Here is a 22443-nt window from a genome sequence, read left to right on the forward strand (position 1 = left end):
GGACACTGGAGCCCAATAAGTATTTTATCAACACACCGCTGTGCAGTGCCAAGGCTGGGACTTCCAACTGTTATGATTCCAAATGGCCTTCTTCCCTCGTGAGCTGGTGCAGGGGTTAACCCCACGTGCCTGTAAACAAGTATTCTCCACCCTTTCTCCCGTTACAGGATGTGTCAGGAAATGCTGCCTTTCTGGCCTTCACTCCTTTTGGGTTTGTTGTTCTCCAGGGAAACAAGAGGGTCCACTTCATCAAGTGGTGAGTGGCTTCATCTGCAGAACGGGCTCTGGGGAACCCACCCCTAGGGGCTATAGTTCCCATGTCCTTTGTCTGTGATGGGCACTTCCGGTTCAGAGCCCTCTCCAAAGACTTGTCCTGAGGTGGATCTTTTCCTAGGGACCTAACGGGGCATCCCAGAGCCATCGGCCTGTCCAGACACCGAAAGGGAGGGGAGACTGACTGGTTCCTGGTTCGTCTAGGGACCGGACCCAATGTTAGAGCCGCAAAGTTCCCAAGAAAACCTAGCGTGTCACCATTGTGATCCCTTCTGAGGGGGTTTGGGAGCATCTCTGCCGATAGGGAGGGGCTCACCCAACCCTCAGAGGTGGCACTAATACCAGTCTCTAGGAGTCACGTCCCCACCCCCTCCACTCCCACACATACTCCCTTCCCTATAGACAGGTGTTCTCACTGAGCTACTAGTCTGAACTGCTTCCTCTCCTGCCCCCACTTTGTTCTATTTGGGGTCCATACTGCTGGATGGTTAGGGCAGACGCCAGGTCATTGAATGACATTTGGATATCTGGGAAAACCTTTTGCTAGGATGTCTGGCTCAAGTAGACATCCTAGGCCCCAGCCTAATAAGCGTGGATAAACAGCACGAGGGAAAGTCCACTCCTTACAGAACCATTTTTTTTTGGGGGGGGGGCTTAAATTCAAGTAAGTGCTGTCCTTGAGTTTTTATGCTCAAGGGTAGCGCCATACCACTTGGGTCACATCTCCAATTCCTGCTCTTTAGTGGTTCACTGGATCATAGACTACTGCCCAGGCTAGCTTTGAACCACGATCCTTAGATCTCAGCCTCCTGACTAGAATTACTGGCGTTTGTCACCTGCACCTGGCTTAGAGGGCCACATTTGGAAGCAGGGACTAGTTACCTTAGGAAGTCCTGGTTTAGAGGCCTGAATAGCTGGAAACCTCCATCAGTTCCAGTCCCTAAGTTATCCTAGAAGCCACCAGGCTCCAATGCTTCTTTTGGACTTCTTCATAACAGAAGTAAACCCAGCCTCACTTCTAAAAAATAACTGCTTCCTTTCTTGCCTTCTAAGAGCCTAAAGGATCTGTGCCTACCTAGCCACACAGCACTGGATTTGCACTCAGTGCTGTCTGAGTGGGGTTAATAATTGGCTGATGGACAGAAACAGAAGGAATCAAACAGGCAGAGAAAAGGATGGCTTGGGAAACTCACGGGTGGTGAACCATCATCCTGATCCAGCCATGTATTCTGGGCCCACAGTGAACAAGGGACTTCATTCTCCCCCCGAACTTTTGTTCCAGAGAAAACTGGGTACACAGTTCTTAGTACATAGTCAGATTGAGAAACTGTCCCTAGAAATGACAAAGTATAGAAGCAGATGTGCCTCATGAGACCTTCCTGTGGTATCTCAGGCAGAAAAATAAAAAATTCCAATGGAGGGGAGAAGAGGACCTCGGGGTGCCAGAGAGTAGCCATGTCAGGCACGGAAAGGGAGTCGAGTGACTGATGCTGAGGGCTAGATCTCTGGCTCTCAGGGACATCCAGTGAAGGCCCAGTCACTTTTTCAGGGTGTAAATGTAACGAAGGCTGGGAGCAGTATGTGGAGGTGAGAGCTAGGCCATGCCATGTACAGTAACCATGTCACTTCTTCTAATTTGTGTCTGTCCCACGGGTGATGTACCCCAGTATCCTGTTTGCCTCTTTTACTGCAGCCATTCACTGGGCTGGTGGCTTCAAGGATTTTTCTACAATAACCCCTAAGCCCCTTTCCTGGTCAGTACGCTGCATGACTGTTCCATGTAATCTGTTCTCTCTCTCTGGTATGTTGCCCCGCCCCTTCCCTGAGATTGTTTGACATTTGTCTGCATTAAACTGCATTTTCCATCTAGTGGCACAGTCACTGAAAGACTCAGCTCCCTCAGAATCTGGTTGCGTTGTATTTCATTATTTGCTCTATCTTCAACTTTGGCCTCATCAGCTACCTGTGGCATCTTACATTTGATAGTCCCGTCCCGATAATGCACCTGTGTTATGAACCAAACCCGGAAACAACCCCCAGACACTCCACCCTGACTCACTTCCATGCAAACAGTTCCCTTCTACAGCCACTGTTGATGAACCCGAAATCCTCCTGTCACCTTACCATTCTAGTGTGATTGACCAGACGCTGTGGATTGAACTTTTCCAACAACTGTTCTCTAAGGCCGCTGTCTTGTTTCACTTCTAATTTTGGCTAAAATTGTGTCTGTGCCTGGAGCCCCTTCCAGTCGGGTGGGCTGGGCACCTGCGAGACAGAGCAGTGGCTCCAGCAGTTCACAGCCAGGTGACCCGCCTTTTCTTTGTGCTTTTAGGAATGAGGTGACCAAGCTGAAATTCGAAGGGAAGACTTTTTATTTATATGTAAGTCAGAAAGAGGTGAGTGCTGTCTTCCTTCTCTTCAGGGTGGACGGAGGTGCTGATAGCTAAGCCCCCTGCATGCACAGCTGAGAGCTCAGTGAAAACCTGACAGTGCGGTGTGGAGGGTGGCTTGCAGATGCTGGTGACATCTAGTTTCCATCCAAGAGACTGCAGGAAAGGGGTCCACACATGATCCCTTTCCTGTCACATGCCAACTCCAGATTCACTGTGCCACTTCTTTCCATGGGTCTTCCTGGCTCCTCCTGGTGCCAGCTGAAGCTTACTCCGGTAGAAACCGCCCCCGGCGGGAGGTGGTCCACTGAACAGGGCTATTTCCCAGCCGTCCCTCAGAAATTCCCCTCCTGCTAGATGGTACTGCGGCCGTCAGCAGCTCAGGGGTCCCTTCCCTGTGCTCCCCTGTCTACATTCAGCTCATTCCATGTGGAATTTCTTACAGGAAAAGAAAATTATCCTCACATATTTTGCTCCAACTCCAGAAGCCTGCAAGCATCTCTGGAAATGTGGCATTGAGAACCAAGCCTTCTACAAGTGAGTGGACGTGTGCAGTTGCAGGCCCCGGCGATCAGAATCACAAGGGTTGCTTTCAGAGAAAGGTGGGCAGGCAGCCTTGGATAGACTGAGAATGAGGACATGGAAGCCTGTGGCTGAGCTGGCTTCCCAGTACAAGCCAGGTCCCTTCGCAGGGCCTCTCCAGGCAGGGTAGAGGCAATGTATGGGACTGGGATGCTGCTAAGTTGTCTAAGAGACAATCCCACACAACCCCTGCTGGCACAGTAATTCTTTTTATGTGGCTAAAGTTCACGTCAGAAAAAGCCAGTGAGGGTTCAGTTTGACTCAAGTTGTCTCTGTGGAGCCAGAGACCTGGAGCGCTAGAACAACAGCTCTATACAAGGCCAAGTTCAGATGAGGACCAATGGCTCTCACTTGTAATCCTAGCAACTCAGGAGGCTGGGATCTGAGGATCATGGTTAGAAGGCAGCCCAGGTAGGAAAGTCACCTAACTCCTACCTCAGTTAACCACTCGGAAACAGCTAGAAGCGGGGCTGTGGCTCAGATGTTAAGAGTGCTAGCCTTGGGCAAAAAAAGCTCATGGACAGTGTCCAGGCTCCAAGGTCAAGCCCCAGGACTGGCCAAAAAAAAAAAAAAGCAGAACAAAACAAAGGTTCTGGCCAGGAGTTTGGCCTAGTGGTAGAGAGCTTACCTAGCATGCACGAAGACCCGGGTTTGATTCCTTGGTACCACATACCTAGAAAGAAAGCTGGAAGTGGTGATGAGGCTCAAGTGGTAGAGCGCTAGCCTTGAGAAAGTCCAAGGACAATGCTCAGGCCCTGAGTTCAAGACCAGGACTGGCACCAAAAAAAAAAACTAAGAGTGGAAGGGATCCATAAGGCCAAACAGTCTCAGCTTCACAATATTATAAAGACTGAGGTGGAGAGAGGTCACACAGTTGCATGGGTGGGTGGCATTCTGTTATACCCCATACTGTGTCCACAGCAAGATAGAGCCAGGCCATAAGCTATATAGATTTTCCTGAATCACGTCAAGCAGCCTTTGCCTGGGAACAGGCTGCCTTAGTCTGTCTGATACCATTTGTGACCCTGGGCTTTACCTTGCTGCAGGCTGGAGAAGTCAAGCCAAGTCCGCACTGTGTCTAGCAGCAATTTATTCTTTAAGGGGAGCCGGTTTCGATACAGGTAAATAGTGACAGTAAGTAGCCATGATGCATCTATTTTCGGACCATTTTCTTGGGTCTTTCAATTCTCCTTGTCTTCTAACCCTTTTGCTCTCTCCCTTTCCTTCCCTACAAATTATTTTCAATTAGCATATATTAGCACAGTTTTAGATCTGGTTCCTTTGCTGTTGTAAGGAAAAGACATAAGAGTAGATTCTTTGTGTCCCACTGTCTAAAGGGTTTTGCTTTCATTGCTGGCAATTTATTGGGATATGCTAGACAATGAGGAATCATTCCGAAATAGGAATGAAAAACCACAGTGGCTCCAGAAATGGAGAGAGTAGAGGTAGACTGCCAACGGGCAAGCCTTTCTCATTGAGGAGTAAGCCACGCCGGCCATTTCTAGACAAGGCCACAGCCACCTCCAATCTTGGAGAAGTATTGGAATGCAGTTTTAATTTCTTCCTTTGCTTTTATTATACTGCTTGTAGTGGCCGAGTTGCAAAGGAAGTAATGGAGTCAAGTGCCAAGATCAAACGGGAGCCACCGGAAATACACAGGTCAGTGCCAAAACCTCCCCCAGCTCAGAAACCTGGGTGAGCTGGATGAATGGGGGACGCCGACTGATGACAGGCAGCACATCCTTCGATTCTCGACGGCGGTATTACTGTCTCCATATTGATCACAAACCACAGTGTGTGACACAGCAGCAGCACTTGCTCCTGAAATCAGTCATTCCTCTAAAGCCACAGGGAAAGCTCCAGAGCCTCCTCTCGTGTATATCCGTAAATCACCCATCTCCACAAGCCTGTCTTCTAGACCCAATAACGAACGCCCTCTGCTTCCTCCCTGTGAGGAGACTGCTCCTTCTGTCTCAGAGCACATTTCTCATCCTGGGGCTCTGCTCCCACACTCCATGGAGACCCTGTGGCACTGTTGCCCCACCAAGGAAAAGGGCAGGTAGGCTGGGGAATATAAGGAGGTGAAGTTTTGCAGCAGTCTGTGACCAGGACCCCGGAGACAGAGGTAGAAAGGTCCTGAATTTTGTTTTCACAAGACCCAAACTTAATACAGCCAAGCAGTTCTCGAAGCCACCATCCCGTGTGCAGAATAATGGCATCCCCTTTCCCTTTGACCTCAGAGCAGGGATGGTTCCCAGCCGGAGCTGCCCCTCCATAACCCACGGCCCGCGACTCAGCAGTGTCCCCAGGACTCGAAGGAGAGCTGTACACATCTCCATCATGGAAGGTAAGCCTGCGCTGCTCGACAGGGCACTGTGTTCCTCTGAGGGACCCTCAAGTGAGGCTGATTTGCTTTCAAGATAGCAGTTGCATGTCTGGGACGAGGGGTTCCAGCACACAGAAGACTGCAGATGAGAATACCACTTGGATGTGAGGTAAAGACGCTGCACCCACTGCACTGCAGCCCGTGATGGCAGGTGGAGAACCGTGTCAACGGCTGGGAGGTGCGTGTGTGAGGTGTACCAGGGCCCACGCAGTTCTAAAACGGCCTTCCACGAAGCTTTCTCTACTCACTTTGTAGATAGGACCAGTATCCATAGGTTGAGATGATGGGGACAGCCTAGACACTTAGCCAAGTGTTCCGTAGTTGTCACCACCTTGTCCTCCAGGTGGAGAAATGTGGGCTGTTGCTCCCAAATCACTTATCACTGCCCCATGTCCAGTATGGTCCCTCGCTCCTATTCCTACATCCCTTAAGAAAGAACGTGTGCCAGGCATGGTGGCTCACGCCTGTAACCCTAACTGTTCAGGAGGCTGAGATCCTCAGATCTCAGTTTAAAGCCAGCTGGATAAAAGTGTGTGAGACTCCTATCTCCAGTTGAGCCACAGCACCATTTTGTTTTCTTGTGGTTAAGGGGTAGGGCAGTAGCCTTGAGCTGAAGAGCTCAGGAACAATGCCTAGGCCCAGAGTTCAAGTCCCACGACTGAGGGGAAAAAAAAATCTGGGGGTGCTTAGCTTAGTGAAGATACAGAGTTGAGGCCAGTTACCTCTATTCTCTGGTTAGTCCGTACTGTGAGAGCTGCTCTCCGCCATAGACCATCTGGTAGTTGCTGACCTGGTGGATATGTAACTCCAGGCTACACACTGGCCAGATGACCACCACAAACCTTAGTTGAGTATCTTCAATACTTCACTTGTAAACTGGGCCGTGGTCCTTGCCTACTCATGGGTGGCAAGGAAACTAATTCTGTGAAGTGCTGGAAAAAAGCACTGACTGCACAGGCAGCAAGAGAAACCTGGGCAAGAAGTGCATGAAAAGGAGCTCTGCTCCGCTCTTTCTAGGCATTCTTTATTCTTCTTCTCTGCCTGCTCCTGTGGAATGGAACAGGGGTGCAGAGGAGACTCTGCAGGGCGTGGGGCTGCACCAAGCTGTAAGCAATCTTCTTCCACAGGCTGAGCTGCAGAAGAGAGCCTGGCCCTTCCTGGGGGGAAGTGAATCCCTTCTCTCCTCTCTATGGCCCTTCTGACCATGTACCCTGAGGCTGAAGCCAGCAGGATACCCTTGAGGAAGCTAGCATGAATGTCGGGTGTAAAAGAAAAGACCGAGACTGTCTGAGGTGGGGCTGCAGCTCAGCTGAAGTAGCTCCCGTGTAGGGTTAGCCAGCGCAGTCCAGCAGACAGGAGAAAGTTCTCTGAGTTTCCTGTTGCTCACCTGGCTTTGGCTTTTCCTCCAGAGTCCTCTCAGAACTTGTCCACTCCTAGAGCAGCAGCATGTCCCTTCTCCAAAATGCTTCACGGTTATTTGCAAAATGGAAGTGGGCAGGAGGGGAGAGGCTGATGAGGAAAACAATTTCCTACAGCCAGAGCACTTCATCCTCCAGATCTCCGCCTCAGTTTCCCAACTGTCCACTACCGCTCAGCAGCCTCATGTGCTGCTCTGCAGGCCGATGCCCAGAGCCACACTCTGCATGTGTCCTGGGGATGAGTAAGCCGGCACAACAGCAGTGCCGAGGACAGAGCGGGAAGAGGACTTCTTGTTTGAAATGTGTAAAGTGTAAGATTTTGACAGTTAAGTGGTGTCATCAGTGAAGAAATATGAGGCAGGGGCTGGGAGTGTGGCCTTGTGGTAATGTGCTTGCCTAGCACAGAAAAAGCCAGAAGTGGCACCGTGGCTCAAGTGGCAGCGTGCCAGCCTTGAGCAAAAAGTATCCAAGGTCAGTGCCTAGGCTGTGAATTCAATACCCAGGACTAGCAAAAATAAAAAACAAAAACGAAGAGCCAATAGTGGAAATAAATATGAGGCAATAGTTTAAACCATCCGACCTTTCCAGAGAAGCTTCATTTGCTATCTCCAAAAACAATGAGGGGCCAAGAATGTGACCTAGTGGTAGAATACTTGCCTACATGAAGCCCTGTGTTCGATTCCTCGGTACCACATACACAGAAAAGGTTGGAAGTGGTGCTGAGGCTCAAGTGGTAGAGCTCTAGCTTTGAGAAAGCCCAAGGACAGTGCTTAGTCCCTGAGTTCAAGGCCCAGGACTGGCAAAAAAAAAAAAAAAACACCTGACTTGCTTAGCTCTAATGTCTGCTGTAGAGGGTGCCAAGAGCAAGTAATTCACAGACAGACCTGACGCTGAGAGGAGGCTGGGTGCATTCGTCCTGCCCGTTCATCTCCCTCCTCCCCAGCACCTGTGGAGCAGCTGGGCAGTGCAGACAGGCAGCAGAGAAGCCAGCAGAGGCCAGGGCTCAGCCCCAGCCGTCTTCTGGCACCTAAAGCTAGTGCTGTGTGCCATGCCACATGGGAAGCAGAGCCTGTCTCTGTGACCTTACATCCCAGATCTACAGGACACTCTTGATTCCCTGCCCTCCCTGTCCCCCACCCTCTGAGAGGCTGCCCTTATATGGCCCTCGGCGAGAGAAGTGCAGAGAAGTGCAGACTGAAAGCATTACTTTTTATGGCTCTAAGAGGTTCTGACCGAATCCAGTGCCCTGATAACACCGCCCTGCTGCTGCCTTGGCCTGCGGTGACACTCAGGGCGCTGGCTTCTTCCCTTCAGGAAGGAGACATTGCCCCGCACAGCCGTGAGACAATCCTTTGTCTTTAGGGCTGTCTGCCCATTTTCTCTCCATACCTTCCCTGCCTGCCTGGTGTGCACTGAAGTGGTGTCCGTCCCGGGCTGCCATGGGGAAGAGTCTGGTTAAGATTTACACCAGAGTCCCAGTGCAGCTCCGGTTGACTAACCACTGCCTTCGGCCCCTAAGTGTGCGCATCCTGAAGATGGGGACCCGGGTCCAGGGCAGGGTCTTCATGACGGTACCTGAGAGCCCCCCGAGAGCCACCTCTGGGCTGGGGCATCCGCTGGAGTGCTTCCAAGGTAAAGTGGACCCCCTTGGTTTGCTGTGCCACACCCTAGACTAGCAGTTTTGACAAAGTGCAGCGTGTGAGAACCGTACTAACGTGACGTGGAAGGATGCGGCCCGAGGACTAACATCCACTGACACCTGTAGCAGCCAGACATTCCACTCGAAATCATTTTTAAAAACTTACGCCAAACCTAACTGGTGCCTCACACCTGTAATCCTAGTTATTCAAGAGGCTGAGATCTGAGGATCGTGGTTCAAAGCTGGCCCAGGCAGAAAAATCCATTAGATAATTAAGCATCACGGAAGCTGAAAGTAGAGCCGTAGTATAGCAGAAGCCTTGAGCAAAAAACCCAGGGACAGTGCATAGATCCTAAGTTCAAGTCCCAGAACCAGGAGAAAAAAACAAGTTAAGGTGGGGGGGAGGGAAATGGGGACCAAGACATGTGAAAGGCTATCAATGTATGGGAATTAATGCACCATCTATCTGGCAAATATCATATAACCCTTCTATTAATTACAATAAAAAATATATAGAAAAAAAAAAAAACAAGCCAGATGGTGGCTCATGTCTATAATCCTAGCTACTCAGGACAGAGGCCACTCTGAAGCTAACCAAGACAAAAGACTTCACAAGACCCCACCTCAGTGTACCGATGTGAACAAGGCACATGCCAGTTATACTTACTAATCTTACTAAAAGGGAGGCTGAGAGCAGGCCTGTGGCTCCTCGGCAGAAAAAGCTCAAAACTACAACAGAAAATACACGGTGGGGTGTACCTGTCATCCCAGATATAGTGGGAAGCAAAAGAAAGCAAAGGCCCTGCACCCACCTCCACCACCCCTATTCACCGAGGCCCAGATTTCCAGTTCCTTCCCCTAGAGAATCCTTACCTGTGTCCATGCGTGCTAAGGCAAGCTCAAGTAGTAAAGGTATCTAGACAGGCAAGGCCAACCCACAAGGGGGCCAGGCAAGGTGAGACCTGCTGCTGAAAAGTCACCCTGCCTCTCTGGTTCTGAGCTCGACAACTCCCTGATCAGCCCCTGGTAAGGTCAAACCTTCACTGAGCAGTTGTCTGGGCCATGAGGGTCTCCTGAAAGCATTAAAAGGGGCCTGGCTCTTCTCATTGCTACCAAGGCCCAGAGAGCTTCTCTGGCACCACCAAGATGACCAGAAATAGAAAATCAGATATTCCACTCAGGAGCTGGAACCCAAGCCCTGAGAGGAAATGTCTTAAAGAGAATAAGTAGTTTGGGGGTTCAAAAGACCCTCCCTCCAACAAATGTTAAGAGAATCCTCTCCCATACATCTTCTCAGACTGCTGTGCTCTCAAGGTGTCTAAAGGTAGAGGAGCTGTTCATCTGTTCTAGGCCAAGATCCTTGTAGGAGGGAGCTGACCACGGACCACCCCCCTTCTCCATCAGGCAGGACTTAGGGAGAGCAGAGAAGCCCCACCATGGCACAGTCAGCACAATCCAACTGGGAGGCCAGAGAGACAGACAGCAACCACAGAAATCCAAAACAGGCTTCGTGCCGATGATTATAGACTCTCCTTACTTGATGAAGCCAATCTATACAGAACATCGTCTTACTCCCTTGTCTCAGGGCCATCTGCTCAGGAGGTGGCTTTCAGATGACCGCATGTGTCAGATCTCTCCAATTACATTGGGGCAAAAATCCAGGATCAAAGCACAAAAAGCAGGAGAAACAGCATGCAGAGCAAAAGCATAAGTAAAAAAGACTTCCGGATGGTCTGCTAGACATGTGTAGTATGCCAAGAATGAATGCTGCTGGACAGCCTACCAGGTGCTTTCTATTTCCTTTCTAGGCCTCGAGTCCCTACGCGACAGTGCCCATTCTACTCCTGTGCGTTCCTCTTCCCATGGGGACACCTTTCTGCCCCATGTGAGAGGCAGCCGGGCAGACAGCAATGAGCGAGTAGCCGTGATTGCGGATGAGGCCTACAGCCCTGCTGACAGCATGCTGCCCACCCCTGTGGCCGAGCACAGCCTGGAGCTCATGCTGCTGTCCCGGCAGATCAACGGGGCCACCTGCAGCATTGAGGAAGAAAAGGAGTCTGAGGCGAGCACCCCAACTGCTTCAGAGGTGGAGGCTCTTGGAGGAGAGCTAAGGGCCCTGTGCCAGGGGCACGGCGGGCCAGAGGAGGAACAGGTGAATAAGTTTGTTTTAAGTGTCCTCCGTTTGCTCCTTGTGACCATGGGACTCCTCTTTGTTTTGCTCCTCCTCCTGATCATCCTTACCGAGTCTGACCTTGACATTGCCTTTTTCCGAGATATCCGACAGACCCCTGAGTTTGAACAATTCCACTATCAATACTTTTGTCCCCTCAGGCGATGGTTTGCCTGCAAAATCCGCTCAGTGGTGAGCCTGCTCATTGACACCTGAGAAGGCATGACTCTGCCCAATAACTAGCCAGGTGGACCAGGGAGCCCGGCTACCATTCCCAGCAATGGGACCATCGCGGACCATCGGCACATACACCCAGCCCTTCTCTCATGACTCAAAGTCCACTGCAGCCTAGGAGAGTTGTTTCCCAGAAGAAGAAAAGGATAGGCTTGTGTCCCATTAACCCATCTGGGAAAAACCCGTTTTCTTCGGAGGTTCTTTCAAGGAAGGCTCAGCAACTCTGTATCTCATCCTTTGATTTGCAGGATAATTTTTTGGGTTTGAACTTTGATTTTTTTTTCATAGATGTGTATTATTTTGAAAGTATCCAAATAAAAAAAAAAACGATTTATTTTACTATTACCGATTATTGCAGTAGTGTCACCTAGCAGATGGGATGCTAGGTAAAGATGAGAGAGAGAGCTGTTTTCCTCTGCCCTGCAGCTTTCCTGCATGTGCCGCATGCTGGGTGCCGGCAGGCTCGAGAGCACAGATAGGGGTCTGGACAGTGCCCGCCAGACAGAACTTCTTTTAAAAAGTAAACATCCGTGAAGAATGATTAAATGAAAAGTCACTGCTTATGATGGTCTGAGTTGGATTTTCTTTTCCTTTTTCCAAATCTAAGCAGAGGGAGCTCGGTCACCATAGCAGCACCACAGCAGGGTGGGGTAAGTCTGCCCCCTTAGACTACAACCTAGCGGGCGAGTCGCCACTGAGTTTTGTTTAATGAACTGGGACTTCTATGATTTTTTTTTTTCCTTAAGAGTTTTATAGGCTCCTAGGCTGTTAAGTAGATTCAGTAGTGCCAGAATAAGGCCATAAACACTGGAGTTAGGAGAAATCGAGCGCCTACTAAGATGCAGAGAACAGGGCTCATTCTGTACACAGTAGATACTCCCTCACCCCCAACCCAAAGAGGTTCAATTTATATTTTAACACAAAGGCATTATTTTCCTATCTACTCGTTTTTTGTTTTTACTTTATGAATTAAAAGAATAGAACCTGATGAACTAAAAGATGCAAGACAGAAAAACTGATCCTGACAAAAACACCAGGAAATTCCAAGATCAACAAAAACAGCCTTGGAAAGAAAAAGGAAACTAATTAGATTTCTAAAAAATGCCTACAAAAGACAGTGACTATGGCAGAGATTAACTGATAGTTAATCTCAGTGCTGGCCCTTGTCCTCATCTACACAGGAAGGAAGTTCTAGGAAAACATCTGCCACCTGGGCTGCAGAAGTAGAGTGACACAAAGGGTGAGTGCTAGTCCCTAGGCCCCAGCTCTGCACCTCGAAAAACCAATCACAAGCAGACCTTGTTTTCCTCTCAGGGAGAGATCTCTAACTCACCTGGGACCCACATGACAGCAGAGGAGCTGCTGACATCTGAGGATGCGGCAGAGCTCAAATGCAGGGCTGAGTCAAACACAAATTTCATCTCTCCTAACAGCAGTGGAAAAATCAGAGTTTGGAGGAAAAAAGAGATTTATATAATTTAAAAAAACTTTTATCTAGATTACAGGCCAGCAAACTTTTACTGGGAAGAACCAGAAAATAAACACTTTCCATTTTGGTTTTGTAGACCATACTCTGCCACAACAACTCTGTCGTCATAGCACAAAAAGAACTACAGATAATGCATACATGAAAGATCATGGCTGTGTTTTAACAGAATTTCAGAAAAACAGCCAACCACCATCTAGGCAATCCAACTGACCAATATGTAGCCAGAAGGGGCTCTGCACTGCTCTGCTCCCGTTCCTGGCGTATTTGAAAGGCCCAGGACAGAACCATTTCCCAGTGGAGACACTGGGGTTGCTTGTACACAGGGTGCTCAACAAACCAACCAAGATGTCTGATGCCGAGGTGAGCGAGATAAAGTGCTGGAACACTCAACTGTGTCAGTTCTAAAAATATGAGTGGGCCTACCTGATCATTTCCATACCAGCAACAATGTGGCAGAATTTTTTTTAAAAAAAAATTTATCAAGTGACAAATGAGGGGGATCCTAATGAGAGATGAGGGATCACTTCAAACCAACCAGCCACTGCCACTGGTCATCTACACAGCAAAGGCTTCTTCCTTTAGCACAGACTCCGGGGGTGAAAAGGCTATCAGGAGACAGGCTGGTGTTAACTTGGATGTCCACTGTCTTATGCCACATAGCCGATTACCTTCTCATGTAGCGCTCCTACCTCAGTCTGTAGAATTATGGTGTCTCTATGCAGTGATTGATCGGCTCGCCTCTGACCTTGCATATCCACACTAGAGAAGGGCCGTTTTCCATTGCCTGGTGTGTTACTTGTGTCGATTCCTAACATTGTGGTAGTCCATACCATTCTCAACAGCTGGACAGAAACTTCCAGGTTCTCCCACACCCACCCAGGGCTTATCCCAGGAAATAGAAGATTTTCCATCAATTTGCTTTTCAAATAGTGCCGGAATAACAGACCTTTGTTTTTCTTTTTTGTATCTCTCCATCATTTAAAAATTGTTGTTTTTAATGTTTTTTTTTCCCCTTCTATGTTCTGTGTCTTGTTTCCTCTTGAAATTATCTTGCTGTAGAAAAAGCAGAGTAGCATCTAACACAGGAAATAACTGATTGAAAGATAGCAAACTGCATTGTTAAGCAGTGAATGGTAAACTACCTGCAAATGTGAATTTCTTAGTCTCATTTAAAAATATATAGTTGTTAACCTGTGTGCCAAAAACTCTTAAGTTACATTTTCCTTCAAAGCAATGTACTTTTTTCTACATATGCAGTGTGTAGTTAGCATAAAATCATTGGTGCCATGAAGATTATTTTTAAACTTAAATAAATATTTAAATACCATGAAGAGTGCGCCTAATCTTTTTTAAAATTATCAGCACACAGATAAAAGGACATCATGGAGGGTTTATACAGCTAAGTCCTGTGCACAATGGGGATCTATCTGTAAGGCAACTTTTGCTTATATAATCCTTTGTGATTTTCACCCCCAAAACACCTACTGAGAAGCTATCGCTTGTCTCTATCCACCTAAAACTGAGAATTAGAAAGTCACATAACAAAAAGCAGGATGACTCCAGGAAAGTAACTAGTTTTATTCAGAGCCTATGAGCTTAGGGATCCCAAAGGGAAGCAGTCATAATGCACAACTACAGAAGCCACATAGCTGTAAGCCACTCTCCAGGACTGTCTTTTGTTACAGATTATAATTTAAGAATGTCCTAAAGGAGTTAGTTTTCTGTTTTGTGCTTTCTACATTTATACAACTATTGGATAAAACTTATCACTAAGAAACAAGTCCCTAAGTAGCTCTCCTTCCTTCCTGCATCGCCTCAAGAAGATACAACTCTATCAAGCCAAATTGGATATAAATAGCAAAAGAAACCACAAAACTGAGCCAAGTGCGGTGGCTCACACTGGTAATCCTAGCTGCTCAGGAAGCTGAGACCTGAGGATCACGGTTCAAAGCCAGCCTGGGCACTAAAGTTCATAAGACTCTTATCTCCAATTAACCACCAGAAAACCAGAAGTGGTGCTGTGGCTCAAGAGGTAGAAGCCTTGAGCTGAGGAGCTCAGGGACAACGCCCACACCCAGAGTTCAAGCCCTACCTTTTTCTGTGTACTTGGTACTGAGGAATTGGACTCAGGGCTTCATGTATACTAGGTAAGCACTCTACCACTAGGCCACCTTCCTGGCTAATTAATTAATTGTAATTAATTAAACATTAATTACAATTAGTTTTTTAAAACCTCAAAACAGCTTTATAACTGCAGAGAAGAAAAATATTTTTAGAAAAAAACTGCTCAAGCCAGGTGCCAGTGGCTCATGCCTATAATCCTACCTATTCAAGAGGCTGAGGAGTGTAGTTCAAAGCCAGCCCAGGCTGAAAAGTCCACTGTGGCTATTATCTCCAATTAACCACACAAGACGAGAAGTGGCACTGTGGCTCAAATCGGTAGAGCTCTGGCCTTGAGCAAAAGAACTCAGGGACAGCGACCAGCACCTGAGTTCAAGCCCTACAATCAACAAAAAAAAAAAAGAAAGAAAACTGCTCAAGGAAAATAACCACTTTATTTCTGTAACACACAAGTATAAAAAGATATTCCTTGTATTTAAAACATGTTGCCTAAACTATACAAGAATGAGGCAAAAAGTTGGTATTGTAGAGTAGTAGCAATTTGACCTAGAAACTCTTCATCCAACAACAGATACAGTATGAAAAGAAAACCAATTGTGAAAGAACTATCAAGGGACTGGCAGCAGAGCTCACATGGTAGAGCACATGTCTGGCAAGCCAAGACAGAGAGCGGACTTCAAATCTCTTTAGCATAAAAAAAACTAAAAAGTTATGGTAATTTATGTATTTCCAAAATATGAGAAGGAATGAAAGTATTCACTTAGTAAGCCGCTGGATCTCCTGTGGTCAGTTTAAAGATGGGAACAGGTAAGTGTCTAGAGGAGTCAAAGAGGCTGCAGCTTTCAGCTATAATTTAAAAATACAGGCGGGTACAGTGGCTCACACCTGTAATCCTAGCTACTCAATAGGCTGAGATCTGAGGATCAAGGTTCAAAGCCAGCCAGCCAGCCAGCCAGGGGACAAAAGAACCTGAGACTCTTATCTCCAATTAACCTCTAGAAAACGGGAAGTGGGGCTTGGCTCACTTCCCACATCAAGGGTAGAGTGGTAGCCTTGAGCTGAAAAGCTCCGGGACAGTGTCCAGGCCTGCGGGTAGGGTAGTAGCTTTGAAATGAAGAGCTCAAGGACAGCACTCAGGCCTAAGCCTAGTTCAAGCCCCATGACCCACCAAAAAAAAAAAAGAAAAATACACATTTTGAGAAGGAGTTAGGGGAGGGAAGTGGGGACAAAAACATGAGAAGGGGTATCAATGTGTGATAAGTAATGCACCTACTGCCTGGTGAATATAACTGTAACTCCTCCATACATTACCCCGACAAAAAAAACAAGTAAAAATTTTGAATACACCTTTTGAGGCCTGGAGTTTGGCCTAGTGGTAGAGTGCTTGCCTAGCATGAATGAAGACCTGGATTTGATTCTTTGGTATCACATACACATAGAAAAAGCCAAAAGTGGTGCTGTGGTTCAGGTGGTAAAGCTCTAGCCTTGAGAAAGCCCAAGAACAGTGCTCAGACCCTGAGTTCAAGCCCCAGGACTCCCGACCTCCCAAAAAATACACCTTTTTTTTTTTTTTCACCAGAATACATAGATATACCTACATGTACATATGAAACTTTTACAGAATTATATTTATTGAAATTATGCTTTCATTTTAACTTAAAACACTGGTTTCACTTAGAAAGTTGCAACCTCTAGTCTGGAAAACACTGGTCAGAGGGTGATCTTACGCAAGAATACATGATCAGGCCACAAATGTACCTATGCTTAAGGCCCTGGCTGTATCTCATGAGCCAACCAGTGGGGAATAAAGGAAGGCTCTACACAGAACCCCAGGCCTGGCTGCTACTGCAGGAACCTTGTCACGATTTCATATAATAGTGAAGAGGCAGGAAACAAATCAGTTAAAAACACAAGTTTCCACTAGAGATGGTGGCACATGCCTGCTATCTGTCTCAGTCAAAACAAACCGGAAAGCTCAGTAGTACTTACCCAGCAACAGGTGCAACAGGTCGTGGGTTCAATCTCCAGCATACACCAAAGAAAAAGCCAAACTTCTAAAATCACTGAGTTAGATAACCTTTTGGGACCCCTTCTACTGTGTGCATCTAGAAATATCCATTCAAAGGAATAAAATAAACCACAAATCTATATACCATTGTCACCAAATACTAATTATTCAAAGCGTGAAATCTGTCACCTTAAAATTTCTCAACATACTGCCCAAATGTAAGTGCTGAAAGCTGGCCAGGAGTTTGGCGTAAGTGGTTGCCTGGCATGTACAAAGACCCAGGTTCAATTCCTCAGTACCACATACATAGTAAAAAAAAAAAAAAAGAAGCTAGAAGTGGTGCTGAGGTTCAAGTGGTAGAACTCTGGCCTTGAGAAAGGCCAAGGACAGTGCCTGAGCTAAAGCTGAAAGCTTCTTATCCACTGCATAAACTCCCTCCCCTTTCTGTAGACACTCATCTACATTATTAAAGTATAATGTGCTCATAGTCCTTAACAAAGCAAATTTATATTTGCTAAATGCAACACAGTACAAAGTAAACACATTGCCACATGAATTCTTCCAGACCAAGACCAATGTGGGCAACTAGATGTACCTACCCCAGGAACTCGGCAGCTTTCCTAATCCATAAACACATGTAACTTCCCACTGGAGTTACCTCCAGCCAGAATGTAGCGAGTAGGGTGCACGGCATTGATTGAACACACAGAGCAAAGGCCTTCTCCAAGGAAAGAATGCACCATCTCTCCTGTCTCACAGAAGATGTTGACCTGACGTGGATGGGCCATGCTTCCAACTATGAAACAGTCTTCTTGTTTAGGGTCCCACTTGGCTTGGAATCTTGTCAGCCATCGTCCAGTGATGGTATTGTGTCTAGTGGGAAGGAAAACAAAAGAAAAGGAAACACAATGATCCATGGTAACATTGGATAATATGTAGGAATAACCACTTGTTAATGAAAACCTTCTCACGAGTTACCTCATGTTCCTAAGACTAAACTCAGGGATGAATAATATTTTCCTCATCTACAATCTTCAGTTCTGAGCAAGGGATTGTGCTCAGGAGTCACTTGGTGTCTCTTTTTGTGGAAAACCTGATTTCTCCAAGCACATCTAATGAGAGGAAGCCAAAAATAACCTATAATCTAGCTAATTTCTTGTTTACCAAGATGCACTACTTCCCATATATATTCCTCCACCAAACCTGGAACCAACCTTTAAAAAATACATTTAGGGAGCAGAGAGCATGGCCTAGACGTAGAGTGCTTGCCTAGCATGCATGAAAACCCAGATTCAATTCCTTGGTACTGCATACATAGAAAATGCTGGAAGTGGAGCTGTGGCTCAAGTGGTACAGCGTTAGCCTTGAGAAAACCCAAGGACACTGCTCAGGCACTGAGTTCAAGCCCCAAGACTGGCAAAAAAATAATAATAAAGTCAATAGGAAGGTGGCAATACCTCCCCTCCAAGTATAAACAGGCACAAAGCAAGCAAGACATCTGCAGAGAGCCACATCAAGTTACTCCCTTCTTCAATAAGGCAACATGAGTAGTTCAGTTCAGAATAAAATCACTAACCTAAAATAAATTAACTTCTACCAGCAGAAAACAACTAAGCACCGAGGACAAGACACTAAACCTCTTTACAGATAGATCCCGGAAGCAAGAGCTCTCCCTGATAGGAGCTAAAATAGCTCTGGTTTTCTGTTACACAATGTAACACACAAATCAGGCCTCTTACATCTCTTTGACAAGCAAATGTCTAAAATTGCCGTTACTGTTTCTAGCAGTCATAGGTCCACATTGGACGTGGAAGCCTACCTGATGGTGGTGAGGAGAGGAATCTGGGAGGAGATGCAGCTGCTGTCAAACACACTGAAAAATAAACAGCAAGATACTAACATGGTTGTCTTGGTTTTGAAATTTTTGTAAAAATAACAGTACTTCAGATTCTCATTGATTCATGGCATAAAGTATAATGATGTCTTTAAAAGAGTTTGGCCTAGGCCGGGAGTTTGGCCTAGTGATAGAGTGCTTGCCTAGCATGCACGAAGACCCAGGTTCGATTCCTTGGTGCCACATACATAGAAAAAGCCAGAAGTGGTGCTGAGGCTCAAGTGGTAGAGCTCTAGCCTTGAGAAAAGTCCAAAGATTGTGCTCAGGCCCTGAGCTTAAGCCCAGGACTGGCAAAAAAAAAAAAAAAAGTTTGGCCTAGTGGTAGAGTGCTTGCCTAGCATGTACAAAGGCCTGAGTTCAATTCCTCAGTACCACATACATAGAAAAGCCAGAAGTGGTGCTGTGGCTCAAGTGGCAGAGCGCTAGCCTTGAGAAAATCCAAGGACAGTGCTAAGGCCCTGAGCTTATCCCAGGACTGGCAAAAAAAAAAAAAAGCAAACAGATCCTCAGCTCAACTGATGTATTTGTAACCAAAGATACAAGGATTTACAAAATTAATTTCTTATTTTATTTAACTATTTTTCAGGCTGGGGTCATGGCTCAGGTAGTATACTTTCTGCCTAACAAATGCAAACCTCAGTAGAAGCAAAAAAAAAAAAAAAGAAAAAAACTTTAATACAGGGGCTGAGAGTTTGACCTGGTAGTAGAATGCCTGCCTAGCATGCATGAAAACCTAGGTTCAATTCCTTGGTACTGCATACACAGAAAAAAAGCCAGAAGTGGTGCTGTGGTTCAAGTGGCAGAGTGCTATCTTTGAGGAAAAAAGCCCAAGGACAGTGCTCAGGCTGACTTCAAGCCCCAGGACTGGCAAAAAAAAAAAAACCAAAACACTTTAATACAATTGACTTTTTCTTTTTGTACTCTGGGCCTGGGCATTGTCCCTAAGCTCTTCAACTCAAGACTAGCACTCCACCACTGAGTCACAGTGTCACTTCCCATTTTCTGGTAGTTAACTGGAGGTAAGTCTCTCGACTACTTGGCACGGTGGCTCAAGCCTGTACCGTTAGCTACTCAGGAAGCTGAGATCTGAAGATCATGGTTCAAAGTCAGCCCAGGCAAAAACTCGAAGTGGTGCTTTGGTTCAAAGGGTAGGGCAGATAATAGCCTTGAGCTGAAGAGCTCAGGGACAGTGCCCAGGCACCAAGTTCAAAAAGAGTCTCCAGATTTTAGTGCTCAGACTAAACTCGATGCTCAGATCTCAACCTCCTAAGTATCTAGGATTACAGGCATGAGCCACTAGTGCCTGGCTTTTCCCTTTTTTCAATCACCAAAACAGTCAGAAGTGGAGCTGTAGCTTGCTTAAGTGTAGAGTGCTAGCTAGCCTTGAGCAAAACAAAGCTCGGGGACAGCATCCAGTCCCTGAGTTCAAGCTCAAGGACTAGAACAAAAAACAAAACCCAGGGGCTGGGAGTTTGGCCTAGTGGTAGAGTGCTTGCCTAGCAAGCACAAAGACCTGGTTTCGATTCCTCGGTACCCCACATACATAGCAAAAAGCCAGAAGTGGTGCTGAGGCTCAAGTGGTAGAGTGCTAGCCTTGAGAAAGTCCAAGGACAGTATTCAAGCCCTGAGCTCAACCCCAGGACTGGCAAAAAAAAACCCACCTACACACACTGTATGTGGATTCACAGTAATATGGGATACACATAAAGGATGTGATATGAAAATACACAAATAGTGCAGGTGTGTATCGAGAGCAACTCCCTATGACATTTGTCATTTGAGGACCTGATAAAAGTCCTTTTCAGGTGCTGAAGAGACACCAATTTGCCAGCCACAGGAGTCCAGGAGCCTCCATGGGTGCCATGACAAGAATAACTAACCACACCATCCTTACCTTATGCCTAGCTGTTCTAGTACACCACACTCAATTTCCATTGGCATTTCTGGGCCTGACAACTCAATCCCTAGGGCAGCTATAGCTCTTTTCCAATATCAAGGAAATCTCCAGAATCCAAAAGCTGCTGAGCTGGGAGCAGTGGCTCACACCTGTAATCATAGCTACTCAGGAGGCTGAGACCTGAGGATCAAGGATCAAAGCCAGGCAGGGCACAAAAGGACCTGAGACTCTATCTCCAATTGACCCCTAGAAAATGGGAAGTGGGGCTTAGCTCAAGGGCAGAGCAGTAAACTTGAGCTGAAGAGCTCAGGGACAAGGCCCAGGCCCAGGGGTAGAGTGGTAGCCTTGAGTTCAAGAGCTCAAGGACATCGCTCAGGCCATGTTCAAGCCCCATGACCCACCAAAAAAAATTTTTAAAAAAAGCGGCTGAGAAGCCATTAGGTGCAAGTTACCGATCTTGGGGAACTCAAAATAGTTACAAAATGAAACAGTCATTAAAGAAGAACCACACTAAACAAATCTTCTGGCTTAATAGCTATAACCTCTCAATCCAGAATCCTTAAAAACTTATTTCTGCCTCTCAGTTTACTTACCTCAGCTTACAGTCGAGACCCGTGGTCACCACTCTGTTACCAGTGACAGGTGAAAAATAGGCAGAAGTGATGCTCTTGGTGTGTCCCGTCAAAGAAAGCAAAGGCTGGCTTCTCCTGGAACTCAGGTGCCTGGCATCATAAATGTGAATGTCCCTGCAAAGAGGAAGAGTAGTCATCCACACTGCGCTGCAGACTCTTATCTCCAATTACCCACCAGACCGGAAGTAGTACTCTGGCTCAAAATGGTAGAGTACCAGCCCTGTGCAAGCAGCTCAGACAGTGCCCAGGCCCTGAGTACAAGCCCCACACGGGGCAAAAAGAGCTCAGGGACAGCACCCGGACACACATGTACACAGCACATACATGCATACATACATACATACTCAGAAACCACTTGTATAGGTGGAAAGCAAGTTATTTGGCCTTTGTCAATGACTGATGATCAATGATCAAACTGAACTTTGACATGACAAGGAGTAACTTATAGAACTTTTTTTTTTTTTTTTTTCTGCCAGTACTGGGCTTACTTAAGCTCAGGGCCTGAGCACTGTCCTTGGACTTTCTCAAGGCTAGAGCTCTACCACTTGAGCCTCAGCATCACTTCCGGCTTTTTTCTATGTATGTGGTACTGAGGAATCAAACCCCATCTATCTCTACCACTAGGCCAAACTCCCGGCCCAGAACTTTTTTTTTTTGTGGGACATGCAACTTGAACTCAGCCTGGGCGTTGTCCCTGAACTCTTCAGCTCAAGGCTACTGCCCTACCCTTGAGCCAAGCCCCACTTCCCGTTTTCTAGTGGTTTATTGGAGATGAATCTCAGTTCCTTTTGTGCCCGGGCTCGCTTTGAACCTAGATCCTCAGATCTCAGCCTCCTGAGTAGCTAGGATTACAGGCGTGAGCCATCACACGGCCTAACTCATAGAATTTTCAGAAGAAAATACCTCATTCCCGTAGTAATGAAATACTGTCTGTGCACTGGGTGGACATGAACAGTTCTTATTTGTTCCATGGAAGAATTATGCTGCTGGTCAGACATTCCAGGTATCCGTCTATCCACCAGTGACACTTGTCCACTCCAATGTCCGACTAATAAAGTGGAAGCATCTTCTGACAAGAAGTCAAAGAAGGAAAGGCCACTTCTTTCATTTCTATACACCTAAGAAAATAAGTAGTAGTCAGCTTATACAACACTTATCAGCACAGACCCTAAATTCAAGCCCCAATATGGACACACACACACAACGCATGCACACTCACAAAACCTCATTCACAATGAGATAAGGATAAAAGCCTGTGTCTAGGGGCTGGAAGTTTGGCCTACTGGTAGAATGCTTGCCTAGTTTGCACA

At 46.8% G+C, this 22443-nt stretch overlaps 2 protein-coding genes across 9 annotated transcripts in view; one reads left to right on the top strand and one right to left on the bottom strand.

Moving 5' to 3' along the window:
* Positions 1–13912, top strand: part of Frmd5 (FERM domain containing 5) — a 252087-nt gene extending 238175 nt beyond the window's left edge. For 4 of the 8 annotated variants that reach the window (XM_090318463.1, XM_090318462.1, XM_090318457.1 and 1 more), the window contains 7 exons: positions 168–256; positions 2606–2669; positions 3109–3200; positions 4292–4366; positions 4836–4904; positions 5486–5592; positions 10497–13912. In XM_090318463.1, coding sequence (XP_090174589.1) covers positions 168–256; positions 2606–2669; positions 3109–3200; positions 4292–4366; positions 4836–4904; positions 5486–5592; positions 10497–11074 — 1074 coding nt within the window. In that variant the 3' untranslated portion in view covers positions 11075–13912. Of the gene's footprint in view, positions 1–167; positions 257–1940; positions 2028–2605; positions 2670–3108; positions 3201–4291; positions 4367–4835; positions 4905–5485; positions 5593–10496 lie in introns of all 8 variants that reach the window. The other 4 variants (XM_090318465.1, XM_090318460.1, XM_090318461.1 and 1 more) reach the window with 4 other exon arrangements.
* A 2218-nt stretch (positions 13913–16130) lies between these two features.
* Positions 16131–22443, bottom strand: part of Wdr76 (WD repeat domain 76) — a 29569-nt gene continuing 23256 nt past the window's right edge. Inside the window, exons 10-13 of the mRNA XM_090318466.1 lie at positions 22037–22251; positions 21095–21247; positions 18530–18583; positions 16131–17583 (exon numbers count right to left, since the gene is read on the bottom strand). Coding sequence (XP_090174592.1) covers positions 17331–17583; positions 18530–18583; positions 21095–21247; positions 22037–22251 — 675 coding nt within the window. The 3' untranslated portion in view covers positions 16131–17330. The remainder of the gene's footprint in view (positions 17584–18529; positions 18584–21094; positions 21248–22036; positions 22252–22443) is intronic.

The sequence above is a fragment of the Megascapheus bottae genome, chromosome 25 (genome assembly GCF_031878675.1).
Source record: "Megascapheus bottae isolate mThoBot1 chromosome 25, mThoBot2.hap1, whole genome shotgun sequence".
In the NCBI taxonomy this organism is placed as follows: domain Eukaryota; kingdom Metazoa; phylum Chordata; class Mammalia; order Rodentia; family Geomyidae; genus Megascapheus; species Megascapheus bottae.